Below are 19,400 nucleotides of genomic sequence, written 5' to 3'. Positions count from 1 at the left end.
AAAATAAATAAATACGAACTAAATTATATATCAAACCATTACATGCAGATTGTTAACTATTCATAAAGATGTTGAGCATATTTCAATCATCAAACATGTCAATGGCGGTTGTAAAGAGTTTAAATCAGATAAATCCAAGTGCTTGTCATGTTCAGCTGCATGTTAATTTGTATTGGGTTTCGCAATGATACTTGTTCATTCGCAAATAAACGTCAAAGGGGTAAGATTATCATCATAAATAGTTGTTTCCATTGCACTAAGCTTGATGCAAAAAAAAAATGAAAATGGTTTTGTTAAAATGTTACCGGGTGTTGTATTGTCTAATTATTCATCTTCAACTTTAATAAGTTTGTAACTTAAATGCGAGAGCAGCACTTTAGCAGCTTGTTAAGAACGACGTGTTTTTTGAAGAAACAATCTTGAAATTAAAATGCAATCATTGAAATGTTTTGAAAAATAAGTCTATACATTTATGTTCTATTCAATAAAATAATCACATTGCCATTAATTGAAGAATTAAGTGATTGAAGGTGTTTTTTTTCAAGTTCTAAGGGAAATTATACAACATTTATTTTCAGATAGTACAAAGATCTTTTCATTATATGTCACGGAAATTTATAATTGTTACAAGAAGTGTTTATTTTGATTGTTAAACTTGATGCACATGTTTTGCTTCGATAATTTTATATATAGTCGAATACTCATGGCATAGCAATACCATTGATCCGTTGGTCTACGATCAACCGGTCTAGGTATTATTGATTAGCATTATAATTGTAAACATTGTACATGATTGAGAAGAGTACTAGGTACGCAAATAGATAAAATGCACCTGTCGGCTTTTTACCACATGTTTGAATATATTAAGGCATAGTATCGATTAAAACTGAATTGAACTTAAATGATTTCCCGATTGTTATCTAAGGACATAATATATTTATTTTTAAAATCTCACATGTTCAAAAGACCAGTTTCTCAATTTAAATGCAGAGTTATTCACTCATTAGCTACTCAGAGTCTCATCACGAGGTAGCCTAAGGTAGTTTTGTTATGATATCGCCTTATATCTCTGTGTGAGTCGTTCATTCATAAGCTATCAAGGCTCACATCACGAACAAGCCTAAGGTAATTTTGTAATGATATTGCCTTACATTTCACTGTCAATCATTCACTCATCAGCTATCCAGGGTCTCACCACGATCTAGCCTAAGGTAGTTGCGTTATGATATGCCATATATCTCACTATCAATCATTCATTCATTAGCCATCCAGAGTCTCATTACGAACTAGCCTAAGGTAGTTTTGTTATGATATTGCCTTATATCTCAGAGTCAATCATTCACTCATAAGCTATCAAGGGTGCCATGACGAACTAGCCTAAGGTAGCTTTGTTATAATATAGCTTTATATATCAGTGTTAGTCATACACTCATTAGCTATCCAGCGTCACATCACAACGTAGGCTAAGGTAGCTATAAGGTGGCCTTGTATCTCACTTTCAGTCATGAGTGTAAACTTAATTATTGTGCAACGATTGTGAAACAAATTATTACAACGTAATACTAATCGCTCTCGTTGGCACGATTTTCACGCGAGAGTGTTGTTTTGTGTTATCGAGAAAACCGGAATACCAGGAGGAAACCCACTTGTCCGGCTTGATGACCACATACATGACCCACATGCGCCCAGGTCGGGAATTGAACCCGTGTTGCCTAGGACAAACAGACAGACAGACAGAAAATTTATTCAAGTCTCACTTTTATACATTCATGGGATAAATACAGATAAAACATGCAATAATAATGTATAAAACCACTCCTCATGGAGTTATGAGAGACTATTTGCTCAATAAAAAACAATAAAATATATCAACTTTAAAACATACAATATAACTTAAAATATTCAGTAATAAAAATAAGGTGAGAATAATCATTATTGTACAAAACATGCAATAAAACATACACACACTAAATTACTTGTTATACAGATACTGACGTCGGAGTTTCAGGATATCATGACAGGTTTTGGCACTGTGTTTAACGATAGTTTCATTTGAAAGAAGGAATGAAAGTTTTTCGTTATCCGATAATGAATTGAAATTATCATTAATATCAATAACTTTTAACAACAGTAAATGCCGTAGATTATTATATAAAGGACAATGTAATAAAACATGACATTCATCTTCTACTATGTTATGACAGTTAAAACAGGTTCTTTGTTTAACATTGAGTGATTCATAGCGGCCCGTTTCGAGTTTTAATGGCGCCACTCCACATCTAAATTTAGCTAACGCACTTCTGTTAAGGCGGGTAATAGATGGGCTCTGAACATAGTATTCTGTTTTATATGTTTGCTTAAAAGTTCTGTATAGCCGCAGTTTGTTGCCTCCATTTATCTGTCGTATGCTTGTATTTACATTTATAACATTACGCCATTGATTGTGAATTTGGTCAAGCATAGTTGTATGACACGTATCTATTAATCTAAAGTGTTCAGATCTACGAATTTTAACGTTTATATCCAAGTTATAGTCAGCTATATCTTTCACTTTATTCATTACAGTACGAGTCCAACACTTCTTATAACCAGATATTGCTTTAAATACAAAGTTATTCAGTCGATTAATGTCCATATTAGCTAATCGGACCCAATGGGAAATGACAACTTTCCATTGTTTAACAAGAGGTGGGGTCCATCCAATGTCACCATTCACAGCGGCGTTTGGTGTATATTTTCCTAATCCAAGGAAGAAGCGACTGGCTCTATGCTGGACGGCATTAATGCAGGCGTATTCCCGTGTTCCCCATATCGCAGCACCGTAGCTGATGGTTGGCCAGACTACTGTGTCGTAAAGTTTCGTAAAAACGTTAAATGGCATGCCTCCCATGGCTTTAAATTTTAATATAATAAGTCCAAGGGCTCGTGTATTTGACTGGGCAACGTATTTTGCAGTGATGTTATAATCGAGACTGTCGTTTAGTAGTAGTCCTAGGTAACGATATTTTTCTACGCATTCCAATTCATTATTATTACATTTGAACTTAAACTGTGTTTTCTGTCTAGACGGATTTCTAAAGTGCATGACCTTGCTCTTATATTAACGGTCATGTCGTTTGTGCAACACCATTGCGATAGTATGTCTAGCAAATATTGAAGATCGTTTTCATTTTCGGCAATTAACACTAAATCATCCGCATACAATAGGTGACTTATTATCTTGCCGTTAAATAAAACACCTTTATTTGAATGCTCAAATAGTTCGCTGCAGTCATTTAAAAAAAGTTGAACATTGTCGTGGAAACCAGACAGCCCTGTTTCAGGCCAGTGGATACGTCAAACCAATCGGTTGTATAGTTGTTCACGCGCACGGCACATTTGACCGATTTGTAAAGCGACTTCAGAGCAGTCAACATTTTGCTGTGTATTCCGAAGTTCCCTTCCAATTTAGCCCATAGCTTACTTCTATTAATCCGGTCATAGGCTTTGGAAAAGTCAACGTATGCAACAAAGGTATCCTTCTTTGTCTTTTTTCTAGCGTCGATTATACTAGTTAAAGTTGATAACTGGTCGATCGTACTTCTGTTTTTCCGAAAACCATTTTGAGTGTCAGATACTGCATTGTTTAGTTCGCTCCATTTAGTAAGTCTATCATTTAATACAGAGCAATATACTTTGTAAATTGCCGGTGTCACTGTAATTCCACGGTAGTTAACTGGGTCACGTTTATCTGAGTCTTTCTTTTTCAAGATTGGGGTAATAAGTCCGTATGTCCATGCTTTAGGAACAGTCCCTGTGTCAAAACAGACGTTAAATAAGGCATGTAAGTAGTACACAGTCAATTTATTGTTTAACATCTCGTCTGGTATACCGTCATGCCCGGGGGCTTTTTTCTTGTTTAACGAATTCACAGCTTTGTCAATCTCCAAAATATGAATTCCATCGTTCAGTGAGTGAGTGTTCAAAGTGTTTTCATGTAAGTTATTTTGTATAACTACAGGTTCGTTATTAATATTTGGTACATTGTATAGCTTTTCAAAAGAGTTCTTTTATTTGTTTAAGACGTCTTGAGGTAATGTTGATACCGAACCGTCCGCTAGCAAGACTTCAATCGGAATAGATTTATTTCGCTCGGACCCGATACCAATCTTCCCTATGTCTTTCCAAAAATCGCTCTTATTTGTGTTTTCACAAGCTTTTAATACTTTACTTTGTTCATCATGCCAGTGTGCCCTTTTTCTCCGTTTAACATTTTTGTCAAATAGTTTTCTTTTGTTCATAAATATTGCTTTTAATAAGTTTTTCTGAGATCTGATCTTACAGTTGAGCCATAATTTTTCGCTTACCCAAACACCCTTCCACTCAACGCTCAAATCCTCGTTCCACCAAGGTTTGTTAACTCGCTTATTTTTCGTGTTGTCTACATTGAGATTTATCTCCCTTGGGTTTAAGTGCGTCTTCATCTGCGAGTTAAGTTTATCCAGAAATTCAGTATAATAATTGTCAATATGTTCTTGTCTATCTCTGTCAGCCTCTAGCAGGTTTATCTTTTCCTTAAGAAGTTCATACATATCATGATTGTTCATAAAAACTTCTGGAATATTCTGTCGGTCGTGTATTATCTTGCTTTTGTTTAACTTGCCATTAACAACACTTGTGTTAATACTATCAACATTCCGAAAATTTGTCATAGACAAAGTCCACTGTAACACTGAATGGTCGGGAATTGTAATTCGGTCTAGTGTGTTTATACCGGTGCTTTTTGTAAAAGATATATTGCTCTTATTACGTTAAAATGTTCATAACGGTTTAACTGTTCGTATGGGACTAGGCAATAGTCGACAACTGCGCAACCCTTTGTTGAGATGCTTGTATAATCATTTTTAATACAATTTCTGCCGTTTAAAATTCATAAATTAGCACTAAGAAGAAAGTCCAGGAGAGCATCGCAATATGGCGATATGTGATAGTCAATTATATCTCTTTCCGGTATACAGTCAACTCCAGCGATGTAATCGTCATTGTTTCCGACACGACTGTTAAAGTCTCCGACGATCGAAACTAATGAGTCCCTTTGATACTCGTATACTTGTAAAAGAAGTGTTTTTAAGAATTTGTTAATTTGAATGTTGCGTGTTGAGTTTGCCGGTGGTAAGTAACACACACCGATTCGAAGTCGTTCTTTAGTTATTTTATTTGTTACTGATATCCATAAAATTCCTTCATGTTCATCATTTAACTTGTTCACAGTAAATGTATTTAAAGATGTATTCCGAATAAGAACACCGATGCCTCCACTTCCTTTTGATGCCCTTCTGTGTAAGTTAGTTCGATTATGTCCAATTCATGTATATCCTTCGACGTTTAAAATTTCATCGTTCTTTAAATGTGTTTCTGGTATACATACAATATCAAGATTTAATTGATCAATACAATTTTTGCGTATTTGATAATTTTCCGACATTTCATTCCGACTGAAACCGTTTGTGTTCCAAAACCCGCATGAAACCTAGTATTGACGGTAATTATTTCTGTGACGACCTTGGTAACCTTGGTTACCGTGGGTGTAATTTCTTCGGTCCTCACCGTCATGATATCCCTGGTGGCGGCGGCTTGAATCACGCGCATGGTCGCGATGGCGCGTCTCGTGTCGGTCAGGTGACGACTGATGCTCATGGCGATACGAAGTACGGTCGGTATCATGACGTCTTGTGAAGGTTTCATCTCGGCGTCTGTGATCTGACCTGCCAGATCTCGTGCGTACCTGGTGAGGGGACGTCTTTCGGTGGTGCCGCACTTCTTGCCACTCGTGAGCGTCACGCGATTCCTCATTGTGTGTTCTCTGCACTAGTCGGTTGCCTTTAACATAGAGTTTATCGTTACCAATAACTTTGGCAATAGTCTTCAGGTTTGCAATAGAGTTTCTTTCTTCCGGAGTTAAGTCATGTTCTATATAAATGTTTTTGTATGTAGCGTTTTGTTTGAGAGTTGCCTTACACTTCATAGTTTCATGTTTGTCCTCTTTTGTGTTGCACGAGACCACAACGATTTCGCATTCGGAGGATTGATTTGCACGCTTTCTCTCGGCATCTTTTATTTTAATTTCTAATTTCAGGCCGTCTTTGATTAACGTATTTACGCTGTTGACGGTATTTTCATCCCTACGTTCCGGTAAGTTCTTTAAAACCAATCCAGTAGTTTTCTTTTGATCACTTTCTTTGGGGACAGCGTTATTTACTGGTAGAGATTTCATGTCACTTTTTACTTGGTTCAGTTCCTCATTGAATTCCTTTCTAAGTTTGTTTACAACAGGAGACATGGCATTCTGGACGTGTGTCTTAATCGTTAACTCGAGATTAGTTTCAAGCTTCACTATTCTAGATGATAAACTGTCAAGACTTACTCTCATCTGCTCGGCAAGATTGTTTATTGCTGCCACCACTGATACGTTTTCATCAGCGTTGTGAATATTAATGCCAGGGGGTTCCGGGGACGGTGGTTCTGGTTCGGACCGCCGCCGCTTCTTTGAAGATTTTGGTTTGGTTGGTTGCGCTTGATGTGCGCTACTGGCGTTCACTGTTGATTTTTGTTTGCTCTTTGGTGCACGTGGTGTTCTACCTTTTTTCTGGGTATTAGATACGACTGGCCCAGAGATAATGGATTGGGATTGGGGTTCTTTCTCTGTCGATTGTGTGTTGTGGGTTTCCATGGATACCAAACCGGAAGCGCCCGTTCCGGATATAGATGCCTTGATACCCGGTAAACTGGTTCCAGAATTGTTTGCTCCCGGTATACATGACTCAGTTGGGCCCGTTTGGGTCCCAATATTCGGCGCCTGTGTCAAGTCGAGATCCCCTGCGGCTGGTGGTATGGTCATATCATCGTCAAACAAAAGTTGCGTTGCTGGGATTAACGGTTCGCTATACTCGCTATTGTCCGCCATAATTGAACACCACACTGATTGAAAACTGCTGATTGTAATCCGCACTCTTTCCGCGGTGAACACTTGTCAGATTAATATCCAACAAAGAAAAAAAATGAGTTTTCTGCTATTTACAGATAAGTTCCAACGAAATTTTATATAAAAATATCACAATGCTATTCCGTGAATCAAGATCAATAAATCCATATAAATTTTATTATGTAAATCCAGATATTCACTTGGAAAATGCCAAAAAGTATCCGTGATCAGAAACCTAGGTGAGGAGCGAGTGCGCTAACCGCTGCGTTAACCGGACAACCTTTTAGCCATCACAACAAAACTACCCTACTGCAATCATTCACACATTAGCAATTCAGTGCGTCACCACAACCGGCCTACGGTAATTTTGTAATGACATGGCCTTTCATCTCTCTCCTTAGCTATCAATTGCCACAGCAAACAAATAGCCACTATGTTTGTTTCGAAAAGTACCAACCAATACGTCTTTATGTTAAATATTTATTAGCACTGTATCTCTATATTTACATTCACAGAATTCCTAAACTTATCGATTTTTAAATTGTTTTCTTTCTGAATCCTCACACCCCATGTCAATAGTCTTTTATTGTTTTCCTTATACGATTACTAAACTTTAAAATCAAAAACAAAGGAGAGATATCATATTTCATCCTTTACAAATGCTACGGTATGCGCCTCTTTAAATCTTCTGTAGGACAGAAATCAATGGAAAAAATTGTATATTGTTTTTCCCTATTTCAGATCAATATTTGTGAGGTCTTTATTTGTATTTTAAGAATATTCGATCATATAACTTGAATGATTCTGGAATAAATTTATTTTTGCAGCTTATTAATTCTTTCTTAAAATCCTGACGTTTATTAAAATGACTTTGAGGCAGTCGATCAATCAGACAACGACAAATCCAATACGTTTAATACTATAATCAAATGCAATAAGACATCCACCATAACTTATATTTCGTTAAACACATTTGTACCCTTAAATATCCCGTTGCTACAAACATCCCTCAGATAGTCATCAAGTAAGTTTAACACTTATCACAAACTTGCGTTCGTTGTGATTATAGGGACTTTCGCATAATGGCAGGACACGGGTTAAAGTCAATAACACCATTTGAAGTCTTACAGTGTCTTTATCACATATCTGGTACATAAGCTTGTAAGTGCCTGCAATAACAGGGTTATTACTACAGGAGTGCCGAGTTCACAATTCCGAATGACGCCCCGTGTCCTAAATATAATTACAAACGATGGATGACGGACAAAACAAATAGACAGGCTTATCACTATAGGTGAGTCTCTTTTACAAGTCCTTATTAAGCCCCGTGTCTGTACAAAATGTGCAAACGACGAATGGACGGACGGGACAAAGAGATATGCTAATTACTATAGAAGAGTCTCTTTCACAAGTCCTAATGGTTCCGCATGTAGATGTGCATGTGCAAACGAAACATAGACGAACGAAACAAATAAAAAGTGTAATTAATATAGAAGAGTCGTTGTCTACATTCCTTTGGACGCCGCATGTATATGTGCCAACGTCGGATGAAAGGACATAACCAATAGACAGGCTAAATACTATAGGAGAGCTTCTTTTACAAGTCAAAGTAACACCGCATGTATTTGTACATGTGCAAACAACGTATAAACGGACGGAACAAATAAAGAGGGTTATTACTATGAGAGAATCTATTTCACGGGTCCTGATGACGCAGTATATTTTAAGCATATGTGCCAACGATGGAATGACGGACGGAACAAATACACCGGGTAATTACTATTTACAACAGACAGGGTGATTACAATAGAAGATATGCTTTCTGTTGAGCCCTAATAACACCGCATTTCTGTCGAACTCGTCATACATATAGGTTGTTTATCTGAATATCTATGAATTTTACATAATTAATATACATATCTACACGTGATGTGTGTGATCTGTAAACCAAATGTAAAAGGTGAACACAGCAGAGCAGTAATTCCACTGAACAAGAAATCAGACATTGAGTCTGTCAATGTACCTTAGTATTCTTAGAAAAATGACACAAAAACACTTATCGATGATCAAAACAGTCCCTGAAAGGTTAGATTAATATTTCATCAAGTTTATAAAAAAGGTTGTGGCATGTGTACAAACATAAAATGGAAACTTCCACTGTTCAACTAAACGCAAGGAATATATAATTCAATATTACGAAACACATAAACACAAAGTTTTTTATGACACAAAATCAATGATCCATTAATTATATCATTAAAGACAACATTGAGAAAATTTAGTGCGAAATTATTGATAATTTGCGCCGACAGGAATAAGAAAGAATTTGAAGTTCATATAAAGTTACAAAATCTTTTTTTGATAAATAGTAGTATTTTTGCGAAAAGCTACAAGAACAAGCCCAGAAGCAAAAAGTTAAGATATAAACCCTGTTAAATGGTACTGGGTAAACGCCAAAGACATATATCATAAAATCAAAAACAAGAAACATGGAAGAACAGCACAAAACTCCACAAGCAGCACAGTGCATACATACTATGCAGTTGTCAGTAATCGCAACCTACAGAATATAAATTCAGACTTGAGCCCCTAAATTAAGAAACATCAAACGATGGTATTAACACAGTCTGTATAAATTGGTGTTTGACAATAAAGTAGAATTATAATCATAAAACATTTTGTTTGAGGAAATGCCATAGTGAAATGATTATGTTAAGGCTGATCTAGAACGAAATTTAGCATTAATTAGTCTTACATGTTATTTCCGTATCTTTTGAATTGATATTAGTATATTATTTAGTTTATTAATATATTAGTTTTTGTTTTTCTTATCATCCGTGAGTAACACGGACAAAACCCACTTATCCCGTATATCACGTTTATGGTCCGTACATTTATTCGTAAATGTTGCGTGTACGTGAAGGTTCGTACATCAATGATGTAAACTTTGCGTGTACGGGGTATGTTTCTCCATCCCGTGCACGTTGCGTGTACGTGAATCTTCGTACATCAATGATGTAAACGTTGCGTGTACGTGAATGTCCGTACATCAGTGACGTAAACGTTGCGTGTACGTGAATGTTCGTACATCAATGAAGTAAACGTTGCGTGTACGTGAATGTTCGTACATCAATGACGTAAACGTTGCGTGTACGTGAATGTTCGTACATCAATGACGTACACATTCGTGTACGTGAATGTTCGTACATCAATGATGTAAACGTTGCGTGTACGTGAATGTTCGTACATCATTGACGTAAACGTTGCGTGAGCGGGGTCTGTTTTTCCATCCCGTACACGTTGCGTGTACGTGAATGTTGTACATCAATGACGTAAATGTTGCGTGTACGTTAATGTTCGTACATCATTGACGTAAACGATGCGTGTGCGGGGTCTGTTTCTCCATCCCGTACACGTTGCGTGTACGTGAATGTTGTACATCAATGATGTAAATGTTGCGTGTACGTTAATGTTCGTTAATCATTGACGTAAACGATGCGTGTGCGGGGTTTGTTTCTCCATCCCGTACATGTTGCGTGTACGTGAAGGTCCGTACATCAATGACGTAAACGGGTCTGTTTCTCATTCCCGTACACGTTGCGTGTACGTGAATGTTCGTACTTCAATGATGTAAACGTTGCGTGTACGGGGTATGTTTCTCCATCACGTACACGTTGCCTGTACGTGAAAGTTAATGATGTAAACGTTGCGTGTACGTGGTCCGTTTCTCCATCCCGTACACGTTGCGTGTTCGTGAAGGTTCGTACATCAATTATGTAAACGTTGCATGTATGGGGTCTGTTTCTCAATCCCGTACATGTTGCGTGTACGTGAAGGTTCGTACATCAATGACGTAAACGTTGCGTGTACGGGGTCTGTTTCTCATTCCCGTACACGTTGCGTGTACGTGAAGGTACGTACATCAATGACGTAAACGTTGCGTGTACGGGGTCTGTTTCTCCATCACGTACACATTGCGTGTACATGAAGGTTTGTACATCATTGACGTAAACGATGCGTGTGCGGGGTCTGTTTCTCCATCCCGTACACGTTGCGTGTACGTGAATGTTGTACATCAATGACGTAAACGTTGCGTGTACGTGAATGTTCGTACATCAATGATGTAAACGTTGCGTGTACGTGAATGTTCGTATATCAATGATGTAAACTTTACTTGCACGTGAATGTTCGTACAATAATGACGTACACGTTGCGTGTACGTGAATGTTCGTACATCAATGATGTAAACGTTGCGTGTACGCGAATGTCCGTACATCAATGACGTAAACGTTGCGTGTACGTGGATGTTCGTGCATCAATGTTGTAAACGTTGCGTGTGCGGGGTCTGTTTCTCCATCCCGTACACGTTGAGTGTACATGAATGTTCGTACATCAATGATGTAAACGTTGCGTATGCGGGGTCTGTTTCTCCATCCCGTACATGTTGCGTGTACGTGAAGGTCCGTACATCAATGACGTAAACGGGTCTGTTTCTCATTCCCGTACACTTTGCGTGTACGTGAATGTTCGTACATCAATGATGTAAACGTTGCGTGTACGGGGTATGTTTCTCCATCACATACACGTTGCCTGTACGTGAAAGTTCGTATATCAATGATGTAAACGTTGCGTGTACGGGGTCTGTTTCTCCATCACGTACACGTTGCGTGTACGTGAAGGTTCGTACATCAATTATGTAAACGTTGCATGTATGGGGTCTGTTTCTCCATCCCGTACATGTTGCGTGTACGTGAAGGTTCGTACATCAATGACGTAAACGTTGCGTGTACGGGGTCTGTTTCTCATTCCCGTACACGTTGCGTGTACGTGAAGGTACGTACATCAATGACGTAAACGTTGCGTGTACAGGGTCTGTTTCTCCATCACGTACACATTGAGTGTACATGAAGGTTCGTACATCAATGATGTAAACGTTGCGTGTACGGGGTATATTTCTCCATCACGTACACGTTGCGTGTACGGGGTCCTAGTAAGGTAGTCAGATATATTTTTAGAAATACAGAAAATCGACTGATTGCTCTTAAACCTGGCTATGCAACTTCTACTTTACAGCAAAGTATAATGACTGTGTTGACCTATTATGTTGAAGTATGTTCAAGCTGTTATATAACAGTTGTTGCATAGCATTTCACACGTCTCAGTGGCACCAAAATAAAGACCTTTCATATCCTTCTAAAAATGCATAATTAACATACCATGTATTTCCATACCAGTGTCCAAACTGCTCTTTAACCTTTAGTTAATTTATCGATAGCAACCACTCATATGTATCCATCCACCAGAAATAACATAAAATGTGAAGTATAAAAATAAATACAAAATAAAGTCATAAACATGGCTTGATATTACTTAATTTGTCAAGTCGGAAGTTGTGTCTTTGTATCATAAAGATTAGTATTGTCACATAATTGTCAACACTTAAGAAGCCTCATGATCTCTCGTAGCTCATCAAAAGGGTTTGTAAAATGTCGCCTGGATTTCTTGTGCACATTAGTTTGATCATATCAATTGTTTCGAGTTACCGTTTCCGTTATATAACGACGTAAGTACAGTATAAGTACACTGAATCATGTCCAAAATTATGATTTATTATATCTCGATGTAAGTATTTCCTTTGTATTTACTAAAAAAGCAATTAATGGGTTTTCATATCATTTGATCACTAGCTTTACAAGTGTTTTGTAAATTGTTCCCAATACATACAGAAACCGAAACAGTTTTTTATACACCACATATTTACGTATTTTATATTTGTTTCAGTAAATAACCTCGTGTCCACCAATTGTCGAATAAGCTGTTGGTGCTGTCTCCATGTAAAATACATTAAGATCTGATATTGACATAAACAAACATCCTCTATATATAACAATTGTGAAATAAGCTGTTGGTGTTGTCTCCATGTAAAATACATTACGATCTCATATTGACATAAACAAATATCCTCTATATAAAACAATTGTGAAATAAGCTGTTGGTGCTGTCTCCATGTAAAATACAGTACGATCTGATATTGACATAAACAAACATCCTCTATATAAAACCAGTCAGGAAACCAAACTTATGTATACAATTAACATATGTCTATCCCTAGCGAAATTAAAATTTTAAAATGGTTTGCGGTCGGGACAGCTCTTCCCCGGTATTTGTCCAGGGTACTCTCTCGCAACAAACTTGAAACTTTAAAAGTTTTTGTAGTTATGGTCTTAATTTATTTTTTGAGTTTTCAGTTAACTCGCATAAGTTCGCCACGCTATGTGCATCTAACTACACGAGTTATCTAAAATGGCAGGTGCAGATTAAGTCAAAGATGATGCATTCTGGTTCAAATCGTGTGACACAATAGTCCAGTGTCACCTTTTGTTTAAAAAAGGTCCTCAAAGTATACATTTTATTTAACAATTCTATGTAATAACTACGACTCTCTAGCTCGAGAGTTAAAAAACAGATTTTCTAGCTTGGAAGCAATAACGAGACTCCCGTAGCTACGGGCAATATTCAAACTACGTCATATCCACGTGATCTCACCTAGTAACCTTTGAGTACCAAGCAATAAAGAGACTCCATGGAGCTACGGGCGATATTCAAACTACGTCATATCCACGTGATCTCACCTAGCTACCTTTGAGTACCAAGCAATAACGAGACTCCCGGAGCTACGGGCGATATTCAAACTACGTCATATCCACGTGATCTCACCTAGATACCTTTAAGTACTAAGCAATAACGAGACTCCCGGGGCTACGGGCAATATTCAAACTACGTCATTTCCACGTGATCTCACCTAGGTACCTTTGAGTACCAAGCAATAACGGGACTCCCGGAGCTACGGGCGATATTCAAACTACGTCATTTCCACGTGATCACACCTAGCTACCTTTGAGTACTAAGCAATAACGAGACTCTCGGAGCTACGGGCGATATTCAAACCACGTCATATCCACGTGATCTCTCCTAGCTACCTTTGAGTACCAAGCAATAACGAGACTCCCGGAGCTATGGACGATATTCAAATTACGTCATATCCACGTGATCTCACCTAGCTACCTTTGAGTACCAAGCAATAACGAGATTCCCGGAGCTACGGGCAATATTCAAACTACGTCATATCCACGTGATCTCTCCTGGCTACCTTTGAGTACCAAGCAATTACGAGATTCCCAGAGCTACGGGCAATATTCAAACTACGTCATATCCACGTGATCTCACCTAGCTACCTTTGAGTACCAAGCAATAACGGGACTCCCGGAGCTACGGGCGATATTCAAACTACGTCATATCCACGTTATCTCACCTAGCTACCTTTGAGTACCAAGCAATAACGGGACTCCCGGAGCTACGGGCGATATTCAAACTACGTCATATCCACGTGATCTCTCCTAGCTACCTTTGAGTACCAAGCAATAACGAGACTCCCGGAGCTATGGGCGATATTCAAACTACGTCATATCCACGTGATCTCACCTAGATACCTTTGAGTACCAAGCAATAACGAGATTCCCGGAGCTATGGGCGATATTCAAACTGCGTCATATCCACGTGATCTCTCCTAGCCACCTTTGAGTACCAAGCAATAACGAGATTCCCGGAGCTATGGGCGATATTCAAACTACGTCATATCCACGTGATCTCACCTAGATACCTTTGAGTACCAAGCAATAACGAGACTCCCGGAGCTACGGGCGATTTTCAAACTACGTCATATCCACGTGATCTCACCTAGCTACCTTTGAGTACCAAGTTATAGCGGGACTCCCGGAGCTACGGGCGATATTCAAACTACGTCATATCCACTTGATCTCACCTAGCTACCTTTGAGTACCAAGTTATAATGGGACTCCCGGAGCTACGGGCGATATTCAAACTACGTCATATCCACGTGATCTCACCTACATTTGTCGCGAATATCACCATGTATTCATTGTATATATATGATAAACACATTTCTTATACATTGGAGCGTATGGTTGCATCGTTCTTTTTGCATCGTTCTTTTTGCATCGTTTTCATTTTCCCGCTTTTTTTAACCGTGCTGTTCATAGAGAATAAACTATCACGTTTTCACTCATGCATATTTGCACCGGTTTTAACGGTGCTCTGTTTGCTATATAAATAAATGTTGTTTTGAACCAGTGACCTGTTTAAACTGGATATTATTAAGACCACTTTTGACACAAAGTACCAGCATTATTTAAGATGGAACCCTGCACAATTATCTTTGTCATTGTAAGGACACGAAGGTACTTTTTATGTTTACATCTTTCTATGACTTCATATTTTACAGGCGTGCGTGCGATTGCTTTTGTGTCTGAACATAATTAATTAGGTATTGCTTAGCTTTTTTTTTCTTCAAAACCACCAGATATGAACACCATACGTTTCCCTAACTAACATAAGTATTGATTTTGATCAAGGCAGCATCATATTTCTAAATAGCACTGTACACACTCTATCTAGTTGTGTATTAAATGCACATTAAGCTTTTCCTTGAATAATGTTTACATCTTGTAAATTCTGACTTAAACTCGGACTTACTTTTATTTCTATTATATATGGTTATGTTTATTTAAGAAAAAAAACTCTACATGAATGGAAATGTGTGCGTGTGTTATTGGTTTCATTGCTACGAGTATTGCTGACAGACCGGATACATGTGAGAAGACAAATCAAAGAGTATTTAATGAATTTTCATTTTCTAAACAAACACGTCTCTTTTGTAAGAGGATAAGGTAACAAGAGTTTACTTTACCAGTTGAATGCTTCCGGAGGTTCTCATCCATCGTTACTGCTAACCGTTGTTATAAACGGTATCAACCTGCAAACACATTTTCCTTATAATGTCTTAATGTGGCAATTTATCCAAGAGGTGTTTATATCACTATAACTCTAATTCCTTGTTCATCGGTGCAATGTGATCAGTTACAATCCGTTCATCTCACTTTCGCTTTCACAAAATGCTTAATGTAAAACTATCATATATGTACAGGCTCAAGGATCAATGTCTTAAATATCTACAACGAGACGAAGTACTTCACATAACAATATACACACGTCACATACATATTAACTTCCGGCTGGTCGAACAATGATCAGTAAGCGGAAATAAGACAATAAGACGCAGTGAAAAGTACTTCAGCTGAATGGGATGGGGAAGGCCAATCATTAAAATGCGTCAAAATCACATTTCATATTTAGTAACAAGGAAAATTATTTTAAGTTAGACATACCTCCTTTGTAACATGTTTGATTATTGTAGTTGAAAACTAATCAAATTTAAAGATGGACAGATTTGTTCAATGACTTGTTGAAATCCCGATTTCATTTATAAAGGGAAACATGCGAATGATACTGTCCTTATTTTAGAATATCCCGAATACAAATAAAGAAAATGCAAAGCTTAAAAAAAAATATTGGTGTTTTCTCATCATTGACGTTCTTCCGAGTGCTCCGTGAATGGGGAAATATAGTCACTTAAGGAAAAATCAGTTTAGCTACTAATGAACATATTTTAGGTGAATGACAGAAATGACGTTAAAGTATGAAAATTATGTATATATAGTATAATACATTGAAGGGATGGCAACAGACAGTGGACACATATTAATGTAAAATACATATCACAACCACATAGAGACACACATAACGAGGATCAGAACACAATCACCCTACCACAAGTCTTTTGACGATACCAACTCGTGTTATGAGTACTCTCTTAAAAGTATGAGTTGAGTTCATTTGATCCGAGTAATTGGCAAACCAGGATAGAAATTAAAAAATGTATTTTATTCAAATTAAAACGAACAATAGAAATGGCCGAAACAAAGTTGGAGGTAAATTAAACGCCATAAGAAACCCCATAAAAGCTTGTGAAAATACTGCGTAATCAGGGTTAGCATAAATTATCTGTGGAATTATTATGTTATGAGATCAGCGAGATGAGACGGTTAAATAATACTTTCAAAATCGGAAACTCTGTACTTATGGTTTACTGCGTAATGAGTTATATCCCTTGAAAGTATCTTAAATAAATTTATTTCTTAGGTAATAAATTTAATTTTAACGTCGAACTGTTCCAGACCCGAGTATTCTCAATCATAAATGTTGAATGGCATATTGCCGATTTATTTTTAAATCAGAAAGCTATGAAATACAACACTGAAAATAGATACTTTAAATCATTAAGATCAAAACAAACACAGTATTAATTCGATAGTATAAAAAATGTGGCACCGAAAACGATATTTTATCTTTGTTTTTTTTTGTAATAAAGCAAATGCCTGAATGACCAAATACTGACATTATATTCGTTTTTAAAAATTGGAAAACCTTTCAAAATACCAACATATGTAAGTGTTTAATTCCTCCAGGTATGTGTGTCATTTTAGGCCAAATCATTTCTTAGTATAATTGTGTCTGGGTAAGGGGATTATCCGAAGCTTATTTTAAAGTATGAAGACAGCTCAAAAGATGATGTTATAAGATACCTGCTAAAACGTCATTATATTTTACCGTATCGAAGAGTGTGTGTTTTGAAACTTTTGCACTATGTCAATCCCTTAAAATGTTTAAAGGTGAACTGAACTGTAATTTATAGTTCTTAATTTTATTCATTCTTTCTACTAAACGCGCTCAAATTTGATATACAAATCGTAAATTTGGCTTCTACGGTCTACCGTTACCACGGAATCCGTCCTCAGTTCTGCCCATTCTATGGTTGCTAGATGAATTAATGCCCTTGAAATGAGTTGAGACTCTGTTGTCTCCCTTTGTTTTAAGTGCGCATGCCCAGCGAGTACCACAATGCATTGCACCATTTACCACAATGCATTGCTTTAATTTCCCGGAAAATGTTAGATATTTCTGGGTTTCTGATATCGCCAACATATTGATATAAAAATTATATCTACAAAATCTACGATGTCGGTTTGAATAGCGATACGAAGTGTTTTATATGAAGTCATTCTGTATCCCTACGATGAATATAAACGTGTTACTTCCCTTGGATTAAAATAAGCCATTTAAAATGGATGCCATGGCAACACTATTTTCAGAAACCGTCAATGACAGACACGTCAGTGGCACAAAATAAGGTAGCGATAATGAAATGCAGACGATCTTAAAATTGTACGACCGTGCTCGTATGTTGGAGCAGCTGGTTGGAACGGATTGATTTACCAAACAATAATTGCAGTGTCATTTAATCGTACTTGCGAGGACTTGGACAGGTAATAAAAATTGAAGATTTTTTTACACAAGGAAATTGGAACAACCAGCATTCCATAATATTGCTTTACATTTGGCTGTTTTAAGTCAGCATTTTTAATGGAATGCTGTGTTGCACTCTACTTAGGAAGATAAATTTGTAAGTGGTAAAGGTGAGTGATTTGATAATTACTTGTATTTTATCAAAGAATGACCTCCACTATAACAGTTAACAGAAAATCTGTCAGGAAAAGTGGGCCCAATGATGGGCTCGAACCTATGATCACTAAAACACTAACTGATGCCCCATGTTCGTATGGGATTACCCATAAACTTCACCCGTCTCCCTTTTATCTAAAGACTTATCAAGACACCCTTGCATTTAACATCAAAGTAAACCTTGAATGAACAATGCATCCGGTGTTGGACTCTAGCCAAAAAACACTCAAAAGTTAGCATGGAATTCTTATTAACTTTGCTAACCAAGCTGCTGCTTCCCCCAAATACAATGCACAGTACAAGTATTAAATGAAAATCAATTACAAGCAATGTCTTTATATATCAGTATCTCTTTCAACATTCAATATAAGTATAAAAACAAGTATCAGTTATATTGTTGATTGTGTATAATTTTGATTGGATATCATGAAGATGAATTAACTTCAATAAGTCAACATCATAAAATGCTCATGAATACATGGAATACTCATATGGAAAATCAAATTAATAAGTATTGTGAATAATGTTTTTTTAAGACATTATCTAGATCTGCGCTAAAAGTAGTAATAGAAGAAAATTATCATATCATAAAATTTAAACTGCACTCTCACAGATCCAACGTTTTTACAACTTTTTATTTTTTTCTTGAAACAAGCCAATTTTTGGGAAAATGCACTGAAACTAGTTATATAAAACGGCTGACAAATAAAATGATCTCAAATTTTTATATTTAAGTTCAAAAATTGATGTTTTATGAATTTTTCTTAAACCGTTAGTAACCATTTAAGCCATAAAACATGAATTTTCAAATGGAAATATGAAGTTCTATGATCTGATCTTTTGTCAGCAATCTTTTATCATATATTTGCAGATACTTACGCAAAAATTTGCTCTTTCCAAGACAAAGAATTAAAAAGTTGTAAAAACGCTGTGTGAGAGTGCAGCTTTAACATCAGTCTTGACCACTTTGTTGTTTATACTCTAGAGTTGCAAGTTTGTC

The 19,400-nt window shown here is 36.9% G+C and overlaps 2 protein-coding genes across 2 annotated transcripts in view; both read right to left on the bottom strand.

Moving 5' to 3' along the window:
* LOC128222421 (uncharacterized) overlaps nt 1-15,978 on the bottom strand; it is a 77,427-nt gene extending 61,449 nt beyond the window's left edge. Inside the window, exon 1 of the mRNA XM_052931407.1 lies at nt 15,729-15,978. The gene's annotated coding sequence lies outside the window, so the exon portion shown is untranslated. The remainder of the gene's footprint in view (nt 1-15,728) is intronic.
* LOC128222420 (uncharacterized) lies at nt 5,510-6,943 on the bottom strand. Its single transcript, XM_052931406.1, has one exon. It carries the CDS (start codon nt 6,941-6,943, stop codon nt 5,510-5,512), a length of 1,434 nt encoding a protein of 477 aa, XP_052787366.1.
* Nucleotides 15,979-19,400: the final 3,422 nt, after the last annotated feature.

This window comes from Mya arenaria, chromosome 16 (assembly GCF_026914265.1).
Source record: "Mya arenaria isolate MELC-2E11 chromosome 16, ASM2691426v1".
Taxonomy (NCBI): Eukaryota; Metazoa; Mollusca; class Bivalvia; order Myida; family Myidae; genus Mya; species Mya arenaria.
This window is presented reverse-complemented; position numbering and strand designations above follow the sequence as displayed.